Source organism: Felis catus, chromosome B4, assembly GCF_018350175.1.
Source record: "Felis catus isolate Fca126 chromosome B4, F.catus_Fca126_mat1.0, whole genome shotgun sequence".
NCBI classification, from domain to species: domain Eukaryota; kingdom Metazoa; phylum Chordata; class Mammalia; order Carnivora; family Felidae; genus Felis; species Felis catus.
Genome location: NC_058374.1, coordinates 93,136,554 through 93,152,262, shown reverse-complemented (window position 1 = coordinate 93,152,262; position 15,709 = coordinate 93,136,554). Strand labels below are relative to the sequence as shown.

At 38.6% G+C, this 15,709-nt stretch overlaps 1 protein-coding gene across 1 annotated transcript; it reads left to right on the top strand.

Annotated features, from left to right (window-relative positions):
• Nucleotides 1–10,422: 10,422 nt before the first annotated feature.
• On the top strand, nucleotides 10,423–14,779 carry IFNG (interferon gamma). Its single transcript, NM_001009873.1, is given in 4 exon segments — nucleotides 10,423–10,575; nucleotides 11,776–11,844; nucleotides 11,940–12,125; nucleotides 14,621–14,779. Coding segments are annotated over 4 exon segments (504 nt in total). The 5' UTR covers nucleotides 10,423–10,461; the 3' UTR covers nucleotides 14,756–14,779.
• The last annotated feature ends 930 nt before the right edge of the window (nucleotides 14,780–15,709 follow it).

Sequence of the window (15,709 nt, the reverse complement as noted above, 5' to 3'; positions counted from 1 at the left end):
AGGCTGGTTTGGGGACTCCAAAACTTTGTAAAAATAACAAAGCTTATAACAAAGCTTATGATACTACAAGCTCTCTGATCCCTGCTTTTCCATTCCTGAAACACACTTCTCTAAGGCAATCAGTTTCAGTTCATTTAGCTTCACTTCTTAGCTCAATTTCTACTTAGGTCTGTATCACTAAAAATTTTGTTCATTGCATTTTCCCCATTTTTAGATAACATCTATATATTTCCTTCTGTAGAAAATTATGATTGACTTATTTTACTGTATATTCATACATATAGCCTCCTCTCTCCTCTATCTTCCCATTGTAGCTATATTACAGTATTATTATTATTTTTTTTTTTTGGAGTGAAGTTTGTATTGCTGATGAGGGAGCTGAGAATAAAGCTCAAGCTAACAATGCCTCCTCACCCCAGGTGGGATACTTGTGACATTCCTCAGGCACTCCTGGCTGTCCTAAAGCTAAGAGAAGGAGAAACCAAATGGTTAACTGATAGAGATCACTGTCATGCAGGACATGAGTCGCCATCATTTTATATATGTCTTAGTAAATTACAAGAAAAAGGCAATCTTATCAGTAGCCTAATCTTCAGAAACATGTAGACTCAGTTTCCTGGAGCCCTAACATCACCCAACCCTCCAAAGTGATGTAGGGAACAAAGACAAGAAGGAAATGGCGAGTAAAATTAAATTTCCTTATAACCTGCAGCCCATGGACAATGCTTGAGACCAGTAGAGTAAAACGTTCCTCCAGGAACTCCCTACTGTCTAATGTTAATGCCTTACCAGAGGGGACATCAACCTTAGCTTGACAATAGCCAGGCCTCCAGTATTTTAATTGTCTTCAGCATATGAAAGTCCCTCAGGAGGCCTCCCTTTAGCCTTTCCCTCCCCCAACTCCAGAGCTTATAATCAGTATAAGCCCAGTGCAGCTCTTTCTGCCCCGTGCTTTAATAAAATCATCTTTTTGCATCAAAGACGTCTCAAGAACTCTTTCTTGGCCATCAGCTCCAAACTCCCAACACTCCAAAACCCCATCATTATTATAATTAGGTAAGTATTGTTCACAATATTTGTTGTACATTCTTGTATTTATTTCTTGTGCAATATTTGTTTCTCCTAGAGTTAATAATTGATGTTATTTGGTAGGTGTTCTCAGTTTTGCACACACACATCAGTAATTCACCATCTCCCAGCCCCCATCTCTGACAGGGATGAAGTTTCTCTATAGGCAAACACATATTAATTCTTTTTTTTTTTTTTTTTTGCCTTGGTTCTCCTCACCTTTGGGTCCAACAAGTGCTGGCTGCTTTGTAAGCTCACTGAACAACTGTCTTCTTGGTACTAACTTCGTAACTTGTTGGAAAATCTCCAACCTTCTTTCCTGTGTGGGATTCTCTGTTTCTTGGATCTCAGGTCTCCTTCCTTGATTGGTTTTTCATTTTGGTCAACTTCCTCAAAATCCTTCATGAGAAAGGGTACATGGGAAATAAAGCTGTGAGATCTTGCACAAATGAAAAAATGTTCTTTTCCAAAACAGTTGACTGATAGTTTGGCTGAGTATGAAATTCTAGTCTGGACATTATATATTCAGATTTAATCAGATATTTGAAGGTATTATGCCATCAACCTTCAGCTTCCAGAATTGCTATTGAGAACTTAGATGACATTCTCTTTTCTTATCCTTCTTATGTCACCTGCTTTTCTTTCTTGAACTTTGAGGATCTTCTTTATATCCATGATTCTCTGAGATTTAATAATGTATCCTAGGGTCTGTCTTTCGTTTACTCACTTTGCTGGGAATTCATTAGGCTTTTCATTTTGGAAGCTAATGTTTTTTAACTATGGAAAATTAAATAATTTCCTTGCTAACTGTCTTCTGTTAATCATTTCTTTTCTCTTTATGGAGCTCCAATACTTAGGTGTTGAACTTCCTGAATCAACTCTTTTGTTTTCCTAGTTATCTTTCTATTTTTCCAGTTTTCAGTCAATCTTTCTGTTCTATCTTAAGGATTTCTTCAACTTTGTCTTAGAACCCTTTTATTGCTTTTTAAACTTCTGTTGCTATAGTTTTAAGTTCTGAGAGATCATTATGCTCTAAATGTTCTGGTTTCATGATCTTCTCTTACTTTTTGATTTTTTTCCTCTTCATTGTGTTTTTTTTTTTTTACTCTGCTTTGTCTCTTTTTCCTCTGAATTTGTTATTTTTTTTCTGTTTGTTTTTTGGCACTTTGTCTTTACCCTAAAGTGTTTTCTGAAGTGTTTTGTGGTCATTTGTGGTTTTTTGCTTAATAAGAAGTTCCTAATTGTTGGAATGGGTACATTACATGCATAGATAGAGCATCCTGACTTACAAGCATCCTATTATGGTGATACTTGAAACTGTCATGTTTCATTAGGGGAAACCCTAACTGTCAGTATATCTTTTCCTTTGGGCTAATCAGTTTTCTTAAAGACAAATTTTCTAGTCACTTGGCTGGTGGTAATAAGTCTTACAGTAAGCATTTTGGAAGCCTAATGGTCTCTCACTGTTCAGTATATTGACTTTCTAGTAAATCTTAATCTCATCAAGACAATTCACTTCCTCCTCAGCAGTGCTGGTACCAAGGACCTTTCTGAAAGGTAAATGTCCAGTTTTCAGACAAGGTTTGGCAGGGCTACTGGCTCGACTGAGTGGGCTAGAAGGGATCTAACTACATCTTACGTGTATTTCCACCAGCTGTTCTGTTTTCAATCCTCTCCTGAACTCCCTCTTTCAAAGGTTGTTGACAGACCAATTCTTGAATCTTCTGTGTATCTACATGGTGAACTGATTTTCATCTTGTTGAATTACTCTACTTGGTACTTATCACAGTGGAGAAATCTAAAGGTGAAGTCAGTTATATGCTCAACCTCTCTTCATCTTTCATAACTATATTGACATTTCTCATCTGCTGATGTCTTGTTCTCTCTGTCTTTGAGGCTTTACAGACCTTTTATTCCTTTATTATTATTATTATTATTATTATTATTAATTATAGGGGTTCTGAAAGAAAGTAGAAGTAATGTATGTATTTGATCTTCCACATTTCATCTCCTTAAAACATATGATCTCCACCATCGCTGCAGCAAGGGAAGAGAGAACTAGAAGCCTCCCTAGGGGATTTACTCAGTCTTTGGCTCAGAAATAACACATTGCTTAGACTTAAAATAGACTGGCCAGAAAAAGTCACAAAATCCCACTTAACTGCAAGAGGCTGTGAAGTGTCCCATGTGCCAGGCAGAAGACTAGATCTGGGTATTAGAAGACACAAGTAAGGTTGACCGACATTTACTGAGCTCTTACTAAATGTCAGGTATTGCACCTTTACACATATTTCCTCATTTATACTCATGAAATGCTTTGAGAAAGCTACAAATTACATCACCTTTTTATATCTGAAGAAACTGAAACACAGAGAAATGAAGTAACTCACTTCAACCTAACAGATAGCGAGGAGCAAAGTTATGACTGAACCCAATGGCTTGACTCCAGAGCATTTGTACTTAACCACTGAGTTATTTTTCCTCATCTTTAATTGATCCACAAAAGTTTATTGAGGAATACTTTTGTGCCAGACACTGCGATAGATATACAGAAAAAAAATATGAAAGAATCTGTGCCAAAATGGTAATGGTATTTATTTATGGGCAGCAAAATCATAGGTGATTTTTTCTTTTCTTGTGCTCTTCTGAATTGTCTGGTTTTTTTTTTTTTTTTTTTTTAATTTAAAAGATCCCATTTGATTTTATAAGCATGAAAAACTCTCCATTAAAAAAACTTACAGATGGGAATTTGGCTCAGGTACTTCACACATTGTCTCAAGGATTAAGGACACAGCAATAACGACTTATCAGAAGCTGTTTTAAAATACTTATTATTGGGGCGCCTGGGTGGCGCAGTCGGTTAAGCGTCCGACTTCAGCCAGGTCACGATCTCGCGGTCCGGGAGTTCGAGCCCCGCGCCGGGCTCTGGGCTGATGGCTCGGAGCCTGGACCCTGTTTCCGATTCTGTGTCTCCCTCTCTCTCTGCCCCTCCCCCGTTCATGCTCTGTCTCTCTCTGTCCCCCCCCAAAAAATAAATAAAAAATGTTGGAAAAGAAATTTAAAATACTTATTATTGGGGTGCCTGGGTGGCTCAGTCGGTTAAGCATCTGACTCTTGATTTCAGCTCATGTCATGATCTCACGATTTATGGGATTGAGCCCCATGTTGGGTTCTGCAATAAGAGCACAAAGCCTGCCTGGGATTCTCTCTCTCTCTCTCCCTTTCTCTCTGCCCCTCCCCCACTTATGCTCTCTCTCTCTCTCTCTCTCTCTCTCTCAAAATAAAGAAATAAACATTGAAAAAATAAAATATTATTTATTGAGTGGTAATAGATTCAGAATTCCTCCTCCACATAACCTGGGGAAAATCTAAATCTGCTATATGCAACTTTTATAATGAGAGCTAGAAAGGTATGTCTCCCTTGGAAAAATGCATGTTTTCAAAGCATAATGCCATTTTAAGGACTGTCCAGAGGATAACTCACTTTTTTAGGTCCTTGGGAAAAGAAGCACACGGCCTTTAGGATTAAGTACCAACTGTGGGAGGTATTCCTTATCTGATCTTACAAATTCTGTGTGTCTTTCAAGGCTCAGTTCAAATTCAAAGCTGAAATTCACCTTAAATTCAGAACTTGAGCCACTGATGAAATTCCTCAACTTTTCCATCATTTGGACAATTATTTCTCTTTCAATCCATAAGTCTGTTGGAGTTTGTACCTCATGCACCTTAGTTCTTAGTGATGTCTTATGTTCTTCATAAATCACAGTGATAGAAAAATAGAATGTTAGTAATGGAAGAAAATACTGGGGCGCCTGGGTGGCTCAGGCAGTTAAGTGTCCGACTTTGGCTCAGGTCATGATCTCGCGGTTTGAGAGGTCGAGCCCTGCATCAGGCTCTGTGCTGACAGCTCAGAGCCCGGAGCCTGCTTCAGATTCTGTGTCTCCCTCTCTCTGCCCCTCCCCTGCTCACTCTCTGTCTCTCAATAATAATAAACAAAACGTTAAGAAAAATTAAAAAAAAAAGAAATGGAAGAAAATACAATTCTTTCTTTAAAAAAAATTTGTTTATGTTTATTTATTTTGAGAGAGACAGAGACAGCATGAGTGGGGGAGGGACAGAGAGAGAGGGAGACAGAGAATCCCAAGCAGGCTCTGCACTGTCAGTGAGGAGCCCCATGTGGGGCTCAAACTCACAAAACTGAGATTGTGACCTGAGTTGAAATCAAGAGTTGGACACTTAAGTACTTGTGCCCCCCAGGCACCCCCAACTCTTCTTGTAAAGATGATGTAGCTGACACATAAGGCATAGGTAAAGGCTTTGCTTAAAATTTCACATCATACCAGCAGCAGATTAGGACCAGAATTTGAGACTTCTCTCTGCTAGACCAAAGGTCTTTCCCCATATAACTTCATGGGCTGCAGTGTTTTTCTTTTTTAAAAAAAGTTTTCTTTTAGCGTTTATTTATTTTTGAGACAGGGAGAGACAGAGCATGAATGGGGGAGGGTCAGAGAGAGAGGGAGACACAGAATCTGAAACAGGCTCCAGGCTCTGAGCTGTCAGCACAGAGCCCGACGCGGGGCTCGAACTTACGGACCGTGAGATCATGACCTGATCCGAAGTGGGACGCTTAACCGACTGAGCCACCTAGGCGCCCCTGTAGTGTTTTTCTCTAATACTGATGTTCTCAGAGGAAGAGGTAATGTCTTTTATGTCTTTGTCATTTGAAAGAACTTATCTATTAAATCTAGGTAAGAGGCGTAGTAACAAGTATACCTTAGCCACAAGAAGGAACATAGATAATGAAACATTAATGAATTGGCCATACCTATGTAGACTTCAGTGTTGAAGAGGATGCAGAGGCTACATCTCAACTTTGACATAGGAAAGAATGCCATGACTGACTAGTGATATCTGCCCTAGGTATAGAAGGAGGGAATGTAATGCATGTGTCAGGAATGTTTTTCCCTCCATACAATAATCAGTCCTCTTCTACTGTATGAACCTCCCGGGAAGGATCCACATGGAGAAAAGAAGGAGAATATGGATACCTACTCAGTATCCAGAATAGAGGAATCGACCCCAGTTACCAATGTGGTGACATATGCTCCTGTTAGATTGTCTCACTCTTAACTTCCTTGTAACCCCTAAAACTATAGGCATATAGTAGGTGCTCAATAAGGACTTAGTAGTTGATTGAAATTAGGATATAAACAAACACCTTCACAGCAGAGGTGTCCCATCCTTCTTTGATTTCTCTGTGTCAATCACAGTTCTTGGCACTTAACAGGTGCTTTAAAATTCCTTGTGGAATAGAAATATGACTGTGGAAGCATGGCCTTAATCTGTAGGTTATCAATGCACAATCCCATCTGATTTAAACTTGAGTGTATTGTGAGCCGATGACTGTATTACGTAAGAATAGTGTCTTCTATATTCTTTGAACCACCTCTCAAAGTTGCCAAGATGGCATGAAAGAAAAAGGGGGACTCAGAAAACTCTAACATATGGGATTTTATGAGTCAAATTGTGGGGAAAATCTGACTCCGCATGGACTTCCATTCTGTATGTCATTCTTCCGTAGGCTCAGCTTGCATGATGTCAGGAGTTCCAGGAGTCAAAATAGCGTGGGGGCATAGATCCAATATTGACTCATACTCGGTGGAAGAAATCTACAGCAAAGTCTGGATGAGATAATTTGGTTGTGAGTGCTAGGGATATGACTGCTGATCACAGAGGAAAGAGGGTAACCAAGGTGTAAATTTTGTCTTACGATTACCTACTCAGTTAAGAATGAGGATAGCATGAGACAAGATCGAAAATCTTGCTGACGCTTAATGAATAATCATAGCCAGTTTTCAGAAAGAAAGTCTAGCTGAAAAGAAAAAAGAAAGTTTTCAGCCCCTTTGTTTTAGTAATATGGTCACACTTGGGCTCCTGGTGGGTTTGTAAAACTTTTAAAGGATATCTTGGTGGTGAAATATTCTGCAGTCTCAGTGTTGGCTGAACCAACGAAGTGTGAAACCTCTAGTTTGCATGTATAACACAAGGTGTTTTACAGGCAGAAAAGAGAGAGAAATGTCTTCTTTGGTAAAGTTACAAGACAGGAAAAGATCATAAAAAGGAAATACAATTGTAGTGACAACATTCTGTAGTGACAACCAAAGATTCATATGGTGAGAAATGAAGATCTAATGGAATGTGATAGAAGACCAGTTATATAATTTGCAGGAACCAGCACAGAATGAAATGGGGCCCCTTTTAAAAAAAATTATTAGGAATTTTAAAAAGGTAACAAAAGAGCATTTAAGCTAAATGTAGTTTCTTTCAAGCGCAGGGTCTTGATAGATTGTATCATGTCCATAAAGTTGGGCCTGCTGGCATGTCTGAGGATTTTAAAAATCTTATTTGCAGTCTGACTCTTTTTTTGAAGAATTTAAAAAATGACTATTATCTCACAAATTCTACAGAAAAAAAAATCCCCAAACCAAAAAGACTGATAGGATGTAATTATTTGGATTCACAAATGTAACACAGTTATAGACATATACAATCATCTTAATAGATATTGATTGATTGGGGACAGGTAGATTAAAGATCTTAGTTCTAGACTTAGCCGTACATTATCCAGTTGAATGAATTTAAGCACACCACTCTGTTTTTCTGGGTCTTGGTTTACAAATCTAAAAAAGTAAGGGAATAAACCATAGATAATCTCCTTGAGTCCTTAATTCTGTGCTGTGCTTCATCATGTTATCAAGAGTTATTAGAGCTTGTATTTTACTGATGTAGTTACTAATCCCAAATATTTGGCCATATGATAAACATATTCCTAATATATATCTGTGATTTTGAATAAGCATTCTCAATTCACAAACTCCCAGATAATATATAATTCCCAATTATCATCCCCAGTATTTTTTTTTTAAGTAGGTTTCATGCCTAGTGAGGAGCCCAGTGTAGGGCTTGAACTCACAACCCTGAGATCAAGACCTGAGCTGAAATCAAGAGTTGGATGCTTAACTGACTGAGCCACCTAGGCACCCCTGGACCCCACTATTCTTAATTCTTCACCCCAACACCATATTCCAGTGGATAAATCAAGGGATGGGCAGGCCCAATTTTTACTCCTTTTCATAAAGTTGGAAATATTCCTTCCAGTAAGTCACAAAGAATTTGGCCGTTGGTTTCCTAGATGGTGGTGAGTGCCGATGGTGTGTCACAAGAAAGATAGCCCCTCAAAGAGTTTTCTGGCTTTGGCACATAAAACAAAACATGGAATTGTCCTAGTAAGTAGGGATTGGCTAAAGAGGCATAGCATCATGTTTCCAAAATTAACCATAAATTCTATTTAATTAAAACCCAGCTTCCCACAGGTTAGCTATGATAGCATTGGGATTAGAACTTGAGGGAAAATAACTCAGAGCAGATCTTCAATTAAGCATTCAGGTTCCCACTTATTCAGAACTATGGGTAAATCTCTAGGTGAATATGCTTTTACGGAACAAACGAGGGTTACAAAAGCAATACAACAATTTCTGGTTTTAGGGAACACAGTCTAACATGGGAGATGACACATAAATCTGAGAATGAGGGGTCAGTGCTCTTACAGAAGTATGAACCAAGGGGGTCTGGCTGACTCAGTCAATAGAGTGAGCGACTCCTGATCTTGGGGTCATGAATTTGAGTCTGACGTTGAGCATAGAGTTTACTTAAAAAAAAAAAAGTATGAACCAGGTTCTAAGCCTGAGTAGAGGATATCAGTTTAATTTTAATAAGGATATTTTGGAGGAACGTGTGGAGATAATGGTTTTTATGTGGGGCTTGCATGGATGGGCATCACTCTGAGGAGCAGATGACAGGGAAGGGAACCCAAGGGCAAAGGAATAACATAAGCCAAGGTTCACGCTGTGTTCTTTTTACAAACGACTAATCATCTAACCTGCCTAAAGAACAACACATAACTTTTCTCGAGTGCTTACTGCATGCCAGGCAAAATTCTTAGCCGTTTACATGGATCATGTGATTTAACTTTCAACTGAAGCCTGGAAGGAGGTACTAATAGTCGTCCTGTTTTAAAGACGAAGAAACGGAGTCATAGGAGAGTTAAGAAGCTTCCTCCAAATCACATAGCCAGATAGCAGTGGAGCCAGGATTCAAGTCCGTATCCATAAACATAATAGTCCAGGGTTTAGAGCATGCAGGTTGAAATGCAAGGTGGGCTGGAGGGTGGAGGGCTTTCTGTACAATCCTGAAGTGTTTTACTTCAATAGTAACTTACTGAGGGAGGAGAAAGAATCCTATTTTTTTATTTTTATTTTTTGTATTCGGAAGGCAAAGAAAAAAAAAAGATTCTCCATTATTGTTTATTTGGTTATTAATCGACCATCTAGAGCTATACTGTTCAAAACCGTAGCCTCTAGCCACATGTGGCTACTGCGCATTTGAAATCTGACTGGTCCAAATTGAGACATGCTGTAGGTGTAAAATGAAGTCTGGATTTCTAGGATTTAGTATGACAAAAAAAAAAAGGAAAATATCTGAATAATAATTTTGTGTGTTGGTACATATTAAAATGATATTTTGGATAGATTGGCTTAAATACAATATATCTTAAACATTATTTTTTTCCCTGTTTCTTTTTACTTTTCTTAAGAAAGCTGCTAGAAAGCTTTAATTTATCTGTTTACCTTAGATTATATTTCTATTGGGCCCTTTTGGTCCAGGGCAATGCAAAGCTGTGGTAGGTATGTCACTAACCAACTTTGCTGAAGGACTTCCTCACCACCTTGGTCTTTGAACCACATTCTTTCCTTGCTTTCTGGTCATTTGCAAGAAAAACTTTAAAAGGCACCCCCTTTGTAAAGGTTGGAGCACCCCTACAATTTCCTTTTTTACTTCCTCCCGACCACAAACAAACGATCCATGTGCTTTGTGGATGAAAACTCCACATTTTACAAGGGGAAAGGAGGGAGGTGCAAAAAAATTTCCAATCCCTGAATGGTGTGAAGTAAAAGTGCTTTCAAAGGATCCCACAAGAATGGTACAGGTGGGCATAATGGGTCTGTCTCATCGTCAAAAGACCCAGGGAGTTGAAAGGAAACTCTAACTACAACACCAAAATGCCACAAAACCATAGTTATTAATACAAACTAGCATCTCTGCCTATCTGTCACCATCTCATCTGAAAAAAAAAAAAAAAAAACTTGTGAAAATACGTAATCCTGAGGACTTCAGCTAGGTATAAATACCAGCAGCAAAAGGAGATGTAGTACATTTTTCTGATTGTCTGCTGGTCGGCTATTAGAAAAGAAAGATCGGCTAAATCCTTCGGACCTGATCAACTTCATCCCGGAGCTACTGATTTCAACTACTTCGGCCTAACTCTCCGAAACGATGAATTACACAAGTTTTATTTTCGCTTTCCAGCTTTGCATAATTTTGTGTTCTTCTGGTTATTACTGTCAGGCCATGTTTTTTAAAGAAATAGAAGAGCTAAAGGGATATTTTGTAAGTATGACTTTTTAGTAACACTCGCTGTGGTTGAGATGAATGCATGTTGACTTGGAGTTGTGTCTATGATAGACTGCCATCTCTAGGCCATAGTCATCTTGAGGAGACCTGGTGTAATTTTGCCTGTTTACCAGAGGCGTTGTTTAACTACATGATCTAGATGTTGTTTTTACCCTCTGCTCAACTTGCTATAGAGATTTAGGGGGCATTCATCAATCTTCCAGAAGATGGGAATAATATGGGTATAAAGGACAGTGATGTCGATAATTTTGTGGTGAGAATCCATTAGACTGTGATGTTGGGTAGTGTGCCTATTGAAACAATGACTAGCCATCTAGATGATCAGAGTATGCTGAAAAATCAGGAATGATGGTAGCAATGGAAGGTCAGGGTTAGCATGAAGAATGGTAATCTGACATAATTAATGAAAGAATGTGAGGTCCTTAGGTTCGGGCTTAAAAAAAGATTACAAGTGTTTTGCTCCAAAAAATGGTTTCAAAGTTCTACTGCCGCATCTAGATGATCTAGGAATTATTCTTGAACTCAGTCACTCGCTGAGATTTTGTAGGGGTTATAATCTGGCTCCTATTAAAAAGGTTTTCATTTTGTTTTATGAGCTTTTTAAAATTTTATTTATGGTTAATGAAAATAGTTTTTGCATTTCAAAAATTTTGTTATTGGTCCAAAATGTAGCTATTATAACTGTAGCTGGTATACTTAATATTCCAGCATTCACAGGCTATTTATTCTCACATCGTCAAATCAAATCTCTCTCTCACACACACACGTTTGGAACTATCTTTTAAAGCTGACATAATGCCACATAGGAGGGCACAGGTAGATGTTATGAAGACCAGTACCATAGGGGGGCAGTATTTTATAGTGATATGATTTGGCTGAATTTTTTTTTTTTTTTTTTTTAACTAGGCTTGAAAATACTTTCTTTTCCTTACTATAATTATTTGGGATAATTGAAGTATCACTGGCCTTCTTGAGTTCATTTGTAATATTGCAGTTTAAGAGTATACTAGAAAATAAGAAAGCTAAAATAGCATGATGGTCTTTGGTTATATCCAACACAACAGCTTTAATAGCGTTGAAAAGAAAATCAGCGAATATTGTCAGCACTAAAACTTGAAGTGCAGTTTTAGGGAAATTAATGGACTAATTGTAAACCATGTTTCTTTCTTTTTTTAGAATGCAAGTAATCCAGATGTAGCAGATGGTGGGTCGCTTTTCGTAGACATTTTGAAGAACTGGAAAGAGGTAAGCTGGGTATTTCCATTTGGCTGATTTTCTTGTTGCTTATTTTCTGATGCATAAATTCACATCGACCTCTCTTTGTGATCTTTTCTTCCAAGGAGAGTGATAAAACAATAATTCAAAGCCAAATTGTCTCCTTCTACCTGAAAATGTTTGAAAACCTGAAAGATGATGACCAGCGCATTCAAAGGAGCATGGACACCATCAAGGAAGACATGCTTGATAAGTTGTTAAATACCAGCTCCAGTAAACGGGATGACTTCCTCAAGCTGATTCAAATCCCTGTGAGTTGATCTTAATTCTTTCTTTGGTTTCATTACAGAGGATCTTGCAAAATACCTAATTTCCAGAAAGCTGATCAGCTACTGGGTACAGTTGGTAAAACTGTGAAATGAACCCATGGTCCAAGCTCCTCCTTAGTAATTCCATTTGTGCTTTGGGGTAATTTTGCTAAGCCTGTACGGAAATCATTTAATTTTGTGATTTGGGGAAATGCTGGCATTGTCTCTGTAGTGCAAAGGCAGGTGAACGGACAAATCCAGTGAGGAGGAAACAGTGAAGGAGTCGAGGGGAGTATTGGGAAGCACTTCTCTCATCGCTCCTTTTTTTGTGTGAGGGAAATTCTCTTGCTTTGGCTGGGAGGCTGAAGGTCTTAATGGAGAGTGCAGTGGGGAGTAGGGGGTGGGAATGGAGAAGATTTGTGCCCTCCTCCCAGCTTGGCCACCAAGGAACCACGTGACTTCAGATGAATCACAGGCCTGACTGGTGCTCACTTTCCTCATCCTAGAGAGAGCCTTTTGGGCTCACTCTAATTTCTATGGTCTCCTTTGCTCTAAAACTGTATAATCACATGGATATAAAAAAGGGAATGAGATAGCAAAAACTATGGCCTTTGAAAAGGCACTAGGTGCATTCCCCTGCCAGGCTCTGGTCAACCCCTCATATTGTGCAGCCCAAGTAGCGGTAAGAAAGTGTTTTTGTTTTCAGAGAAGAAAATAGAATTTATACCTTATGAAAAAATTGTTCTATCAACTTCTGGATGCTAAACCGTCTCAGCTGGAGACATCCGTCAGTTCCCAAGCCTTACCTGACGAAATTGTCTTGAGTCTTAAAGTTATGGCTTCTAGAAGCTGAAAGATAACTTTGAAGCATAAAGATGAATCACATTTTCCAAAATTTTATCTAGGAGACAAAGGCCTCCTGATTCCTCTGGGTGTGGCTTTGATGTAATAGATGTGAATGAGAAAGGGAGGGGTCCGGTGATGACTTACCCTCTCAGGATTTGGCAGCTGTCACTCTTCCTGGGCCTGCCTCTCACTTCTCTCAGATAAGCCCTCTCAGATAAGTGCTTGTTCTTCAGGATCTCTCTAGTCTCAAGGTGATACAAAAGTGGTTTGGAACATTATCAGACCATTACTCTTGTCCACTGACAGTGTTTTCCAATGTTCAGTGGATCTCCTCCGGCCACATGCTAGAGCCTGAAAAAGTCCTCATTCCTGACCCAGTGCTGCCCCTGGCTTACTGTTCAGTCCTGGGTGAATCTCTTAGTTTCTTGGTGATACTTTGAACACCGGAAAGTAAAATTTGTCACTTGCAAACGCAGCTCACAGAAACTTTTTTCTACTCTGCTGTAACTGGGCCTTGAAACAAAATCTGTGGGTCCCGTCCTTCCCAGAAGCTCCAAGCCTCCTGCTTCATGATGGGCGATTTTGAGTGAGCTGTCAACAATTGCGTCCTCTTGCTCCATTGCTAACATATTTAAGAATGCTATGTTTTTTAATAATTAGTTCTGAAGCCTAGATCCCCCTAGTTAGTCTCAGAAATGTAGCAAGGTGGCCATAGTGTTTCCAGTATTAGAAAGAAAAATCGTGGCAGAGCCAAGATGAAAGTAAATGCTCCCTATTTTATTAAACATGAATTCACCTAAATGGTCCTGTAAGTTAGAGTAAGGAAATAGTTCAGTTTGCCGGGATAGAAAGGCGCAGGGAAATTTGCTGCAATTCCTAATTTTAAACGTTCATACCAGTCATTGATGACTGCCATGTAAATATGATTAGTGTCTATTTTTAATCCCATTGTGGAAGTGATGAGACTGAGCTAATTTGGGGGAGATGAAACATTACAGTATTCATCTGTCCTAGACTTGGTGTTTGCAAAGTACTGAACTTGTATTCATGGTTCTCAAACTTTGGTGAGTAACAGAGGGAACACACAACTTCCTGGGTCTTCTCTGACTTCATGTATCTGGGTCTCTGAGTTCTTCATTAGGTCTCCAGGTTGTTCTACTACATGCCAAAGGTGAGGACCATTGACCTATAGTAACTTATTTGATTAATCAAAGACTAATTAAAGTCCAAGGTGGGTAGAATCGGTAGAGAGCCTAGAGGTGATTGAAATAATCTCCTCATTGTTTCGATGAGAAAACAGAGGTTCAGAGAGGTTACGTGACTGGTTCAAAGTCACAGTTATTGCACACATAGGATCCAAACCCACATTTTTTATCACTCCACCTCAAGGCTCTTTTCGCTATATAATTTCGGGAATTCTCTAGCAGTAAATTTAAGGATGTGTCATGTACCCCATCATATTACAGCACAACTGGCAATTTAATTACAGTTTTAGTCTTAAGTGAAGAAACCATCATTGAATATTTAGGTAATAAATTGACAATGAAAATCATTTTTTTTGAAGGAGTAATTCCATTTTCCTGATAGTAATAGCAGAATATCCTGATGGCTTGTATGCCTGATATTAATTTTGCTGCTTTCTTTTCCAACAGGTGAATGATCTGCAGGTCCAGCGCAAAGCAATAAATGAGCTCTTCAAAGTGATGAATGATCTCTCACCAAGATCTAACCTGAGGAAGCGGAAAAGGAGTCAGAATCTGTTTCGAGGACGTAGAGCATCGAAATAATGGTCATCCTGCCTACAATATTTGAATTTTTAAATCTAAATCTATTTATTAATATTTAATATTTTACATTATTTATATGAAGAATATATTTTTAGACTCATCAATCAAAGTATTTATAATAGCAACTTTTATGTAATTAAAGTGACTATTAATATATATATATTATTTATAATTCCTGTATCTTGTGACTATTTCACTCAGCCCTCTCCCCTTCTTCTTCCTAACTAGGCAAGACTAACTAGGCAAGATTATGTGATTTCAAGGCTAAATCTCAGGGACCAACTAGGCAGCCAATTTAAATAAGACTCTGTGGGTTGTGCAATTATTTCACTTGATGATACAATGAACACTTATGAATGAAATGATGCCATCCAGTCGCTGCCTATTTGGGAACATATCTGTGTTATGAGCCACTGCTCTAACGGCATGTCAGACAGCACTTGAATGTGTCAGGCGATATGACTTGTCTCCTGATTAAGAAAATAGCATTTCTTTTCATGCCTGGTGTTTCAGAATATCACTGACAACTATGACTGTACCCAAATGGAAAGTAATTAATTTGTTTAGTTTATGAATATTTAATATATATGAATAAAGTATAATTTCATAACTCTTCACGCTGTGTCAGACTTTGTCTAAGTGAGGACTGGGGTAAATGAGCTATCCTCTAAGGAGTTAGTAGGAAGAAAGTCATTTTTTAGCTGTGGAAACCTTAGAGTTGAGTTTAGCCCCAAATGTGGTGTTTCTCTCCACTGGCAATTTGTTGGTTTCCACTGTTCCATGTGGCAGCTGTTTGAGTTATCTTTCCAAAATAGAATTTAATTACATTACCATTTACTTTGGAGCTTCTGCCATGGAAAGTAGTCCAAATTGTTTAGCTTGGCACGCAAAGATTTATTTCTACACCTTCGTCAACTCCCGACGGCATCCTTTATCTAGGCCTCCCCCATCTCC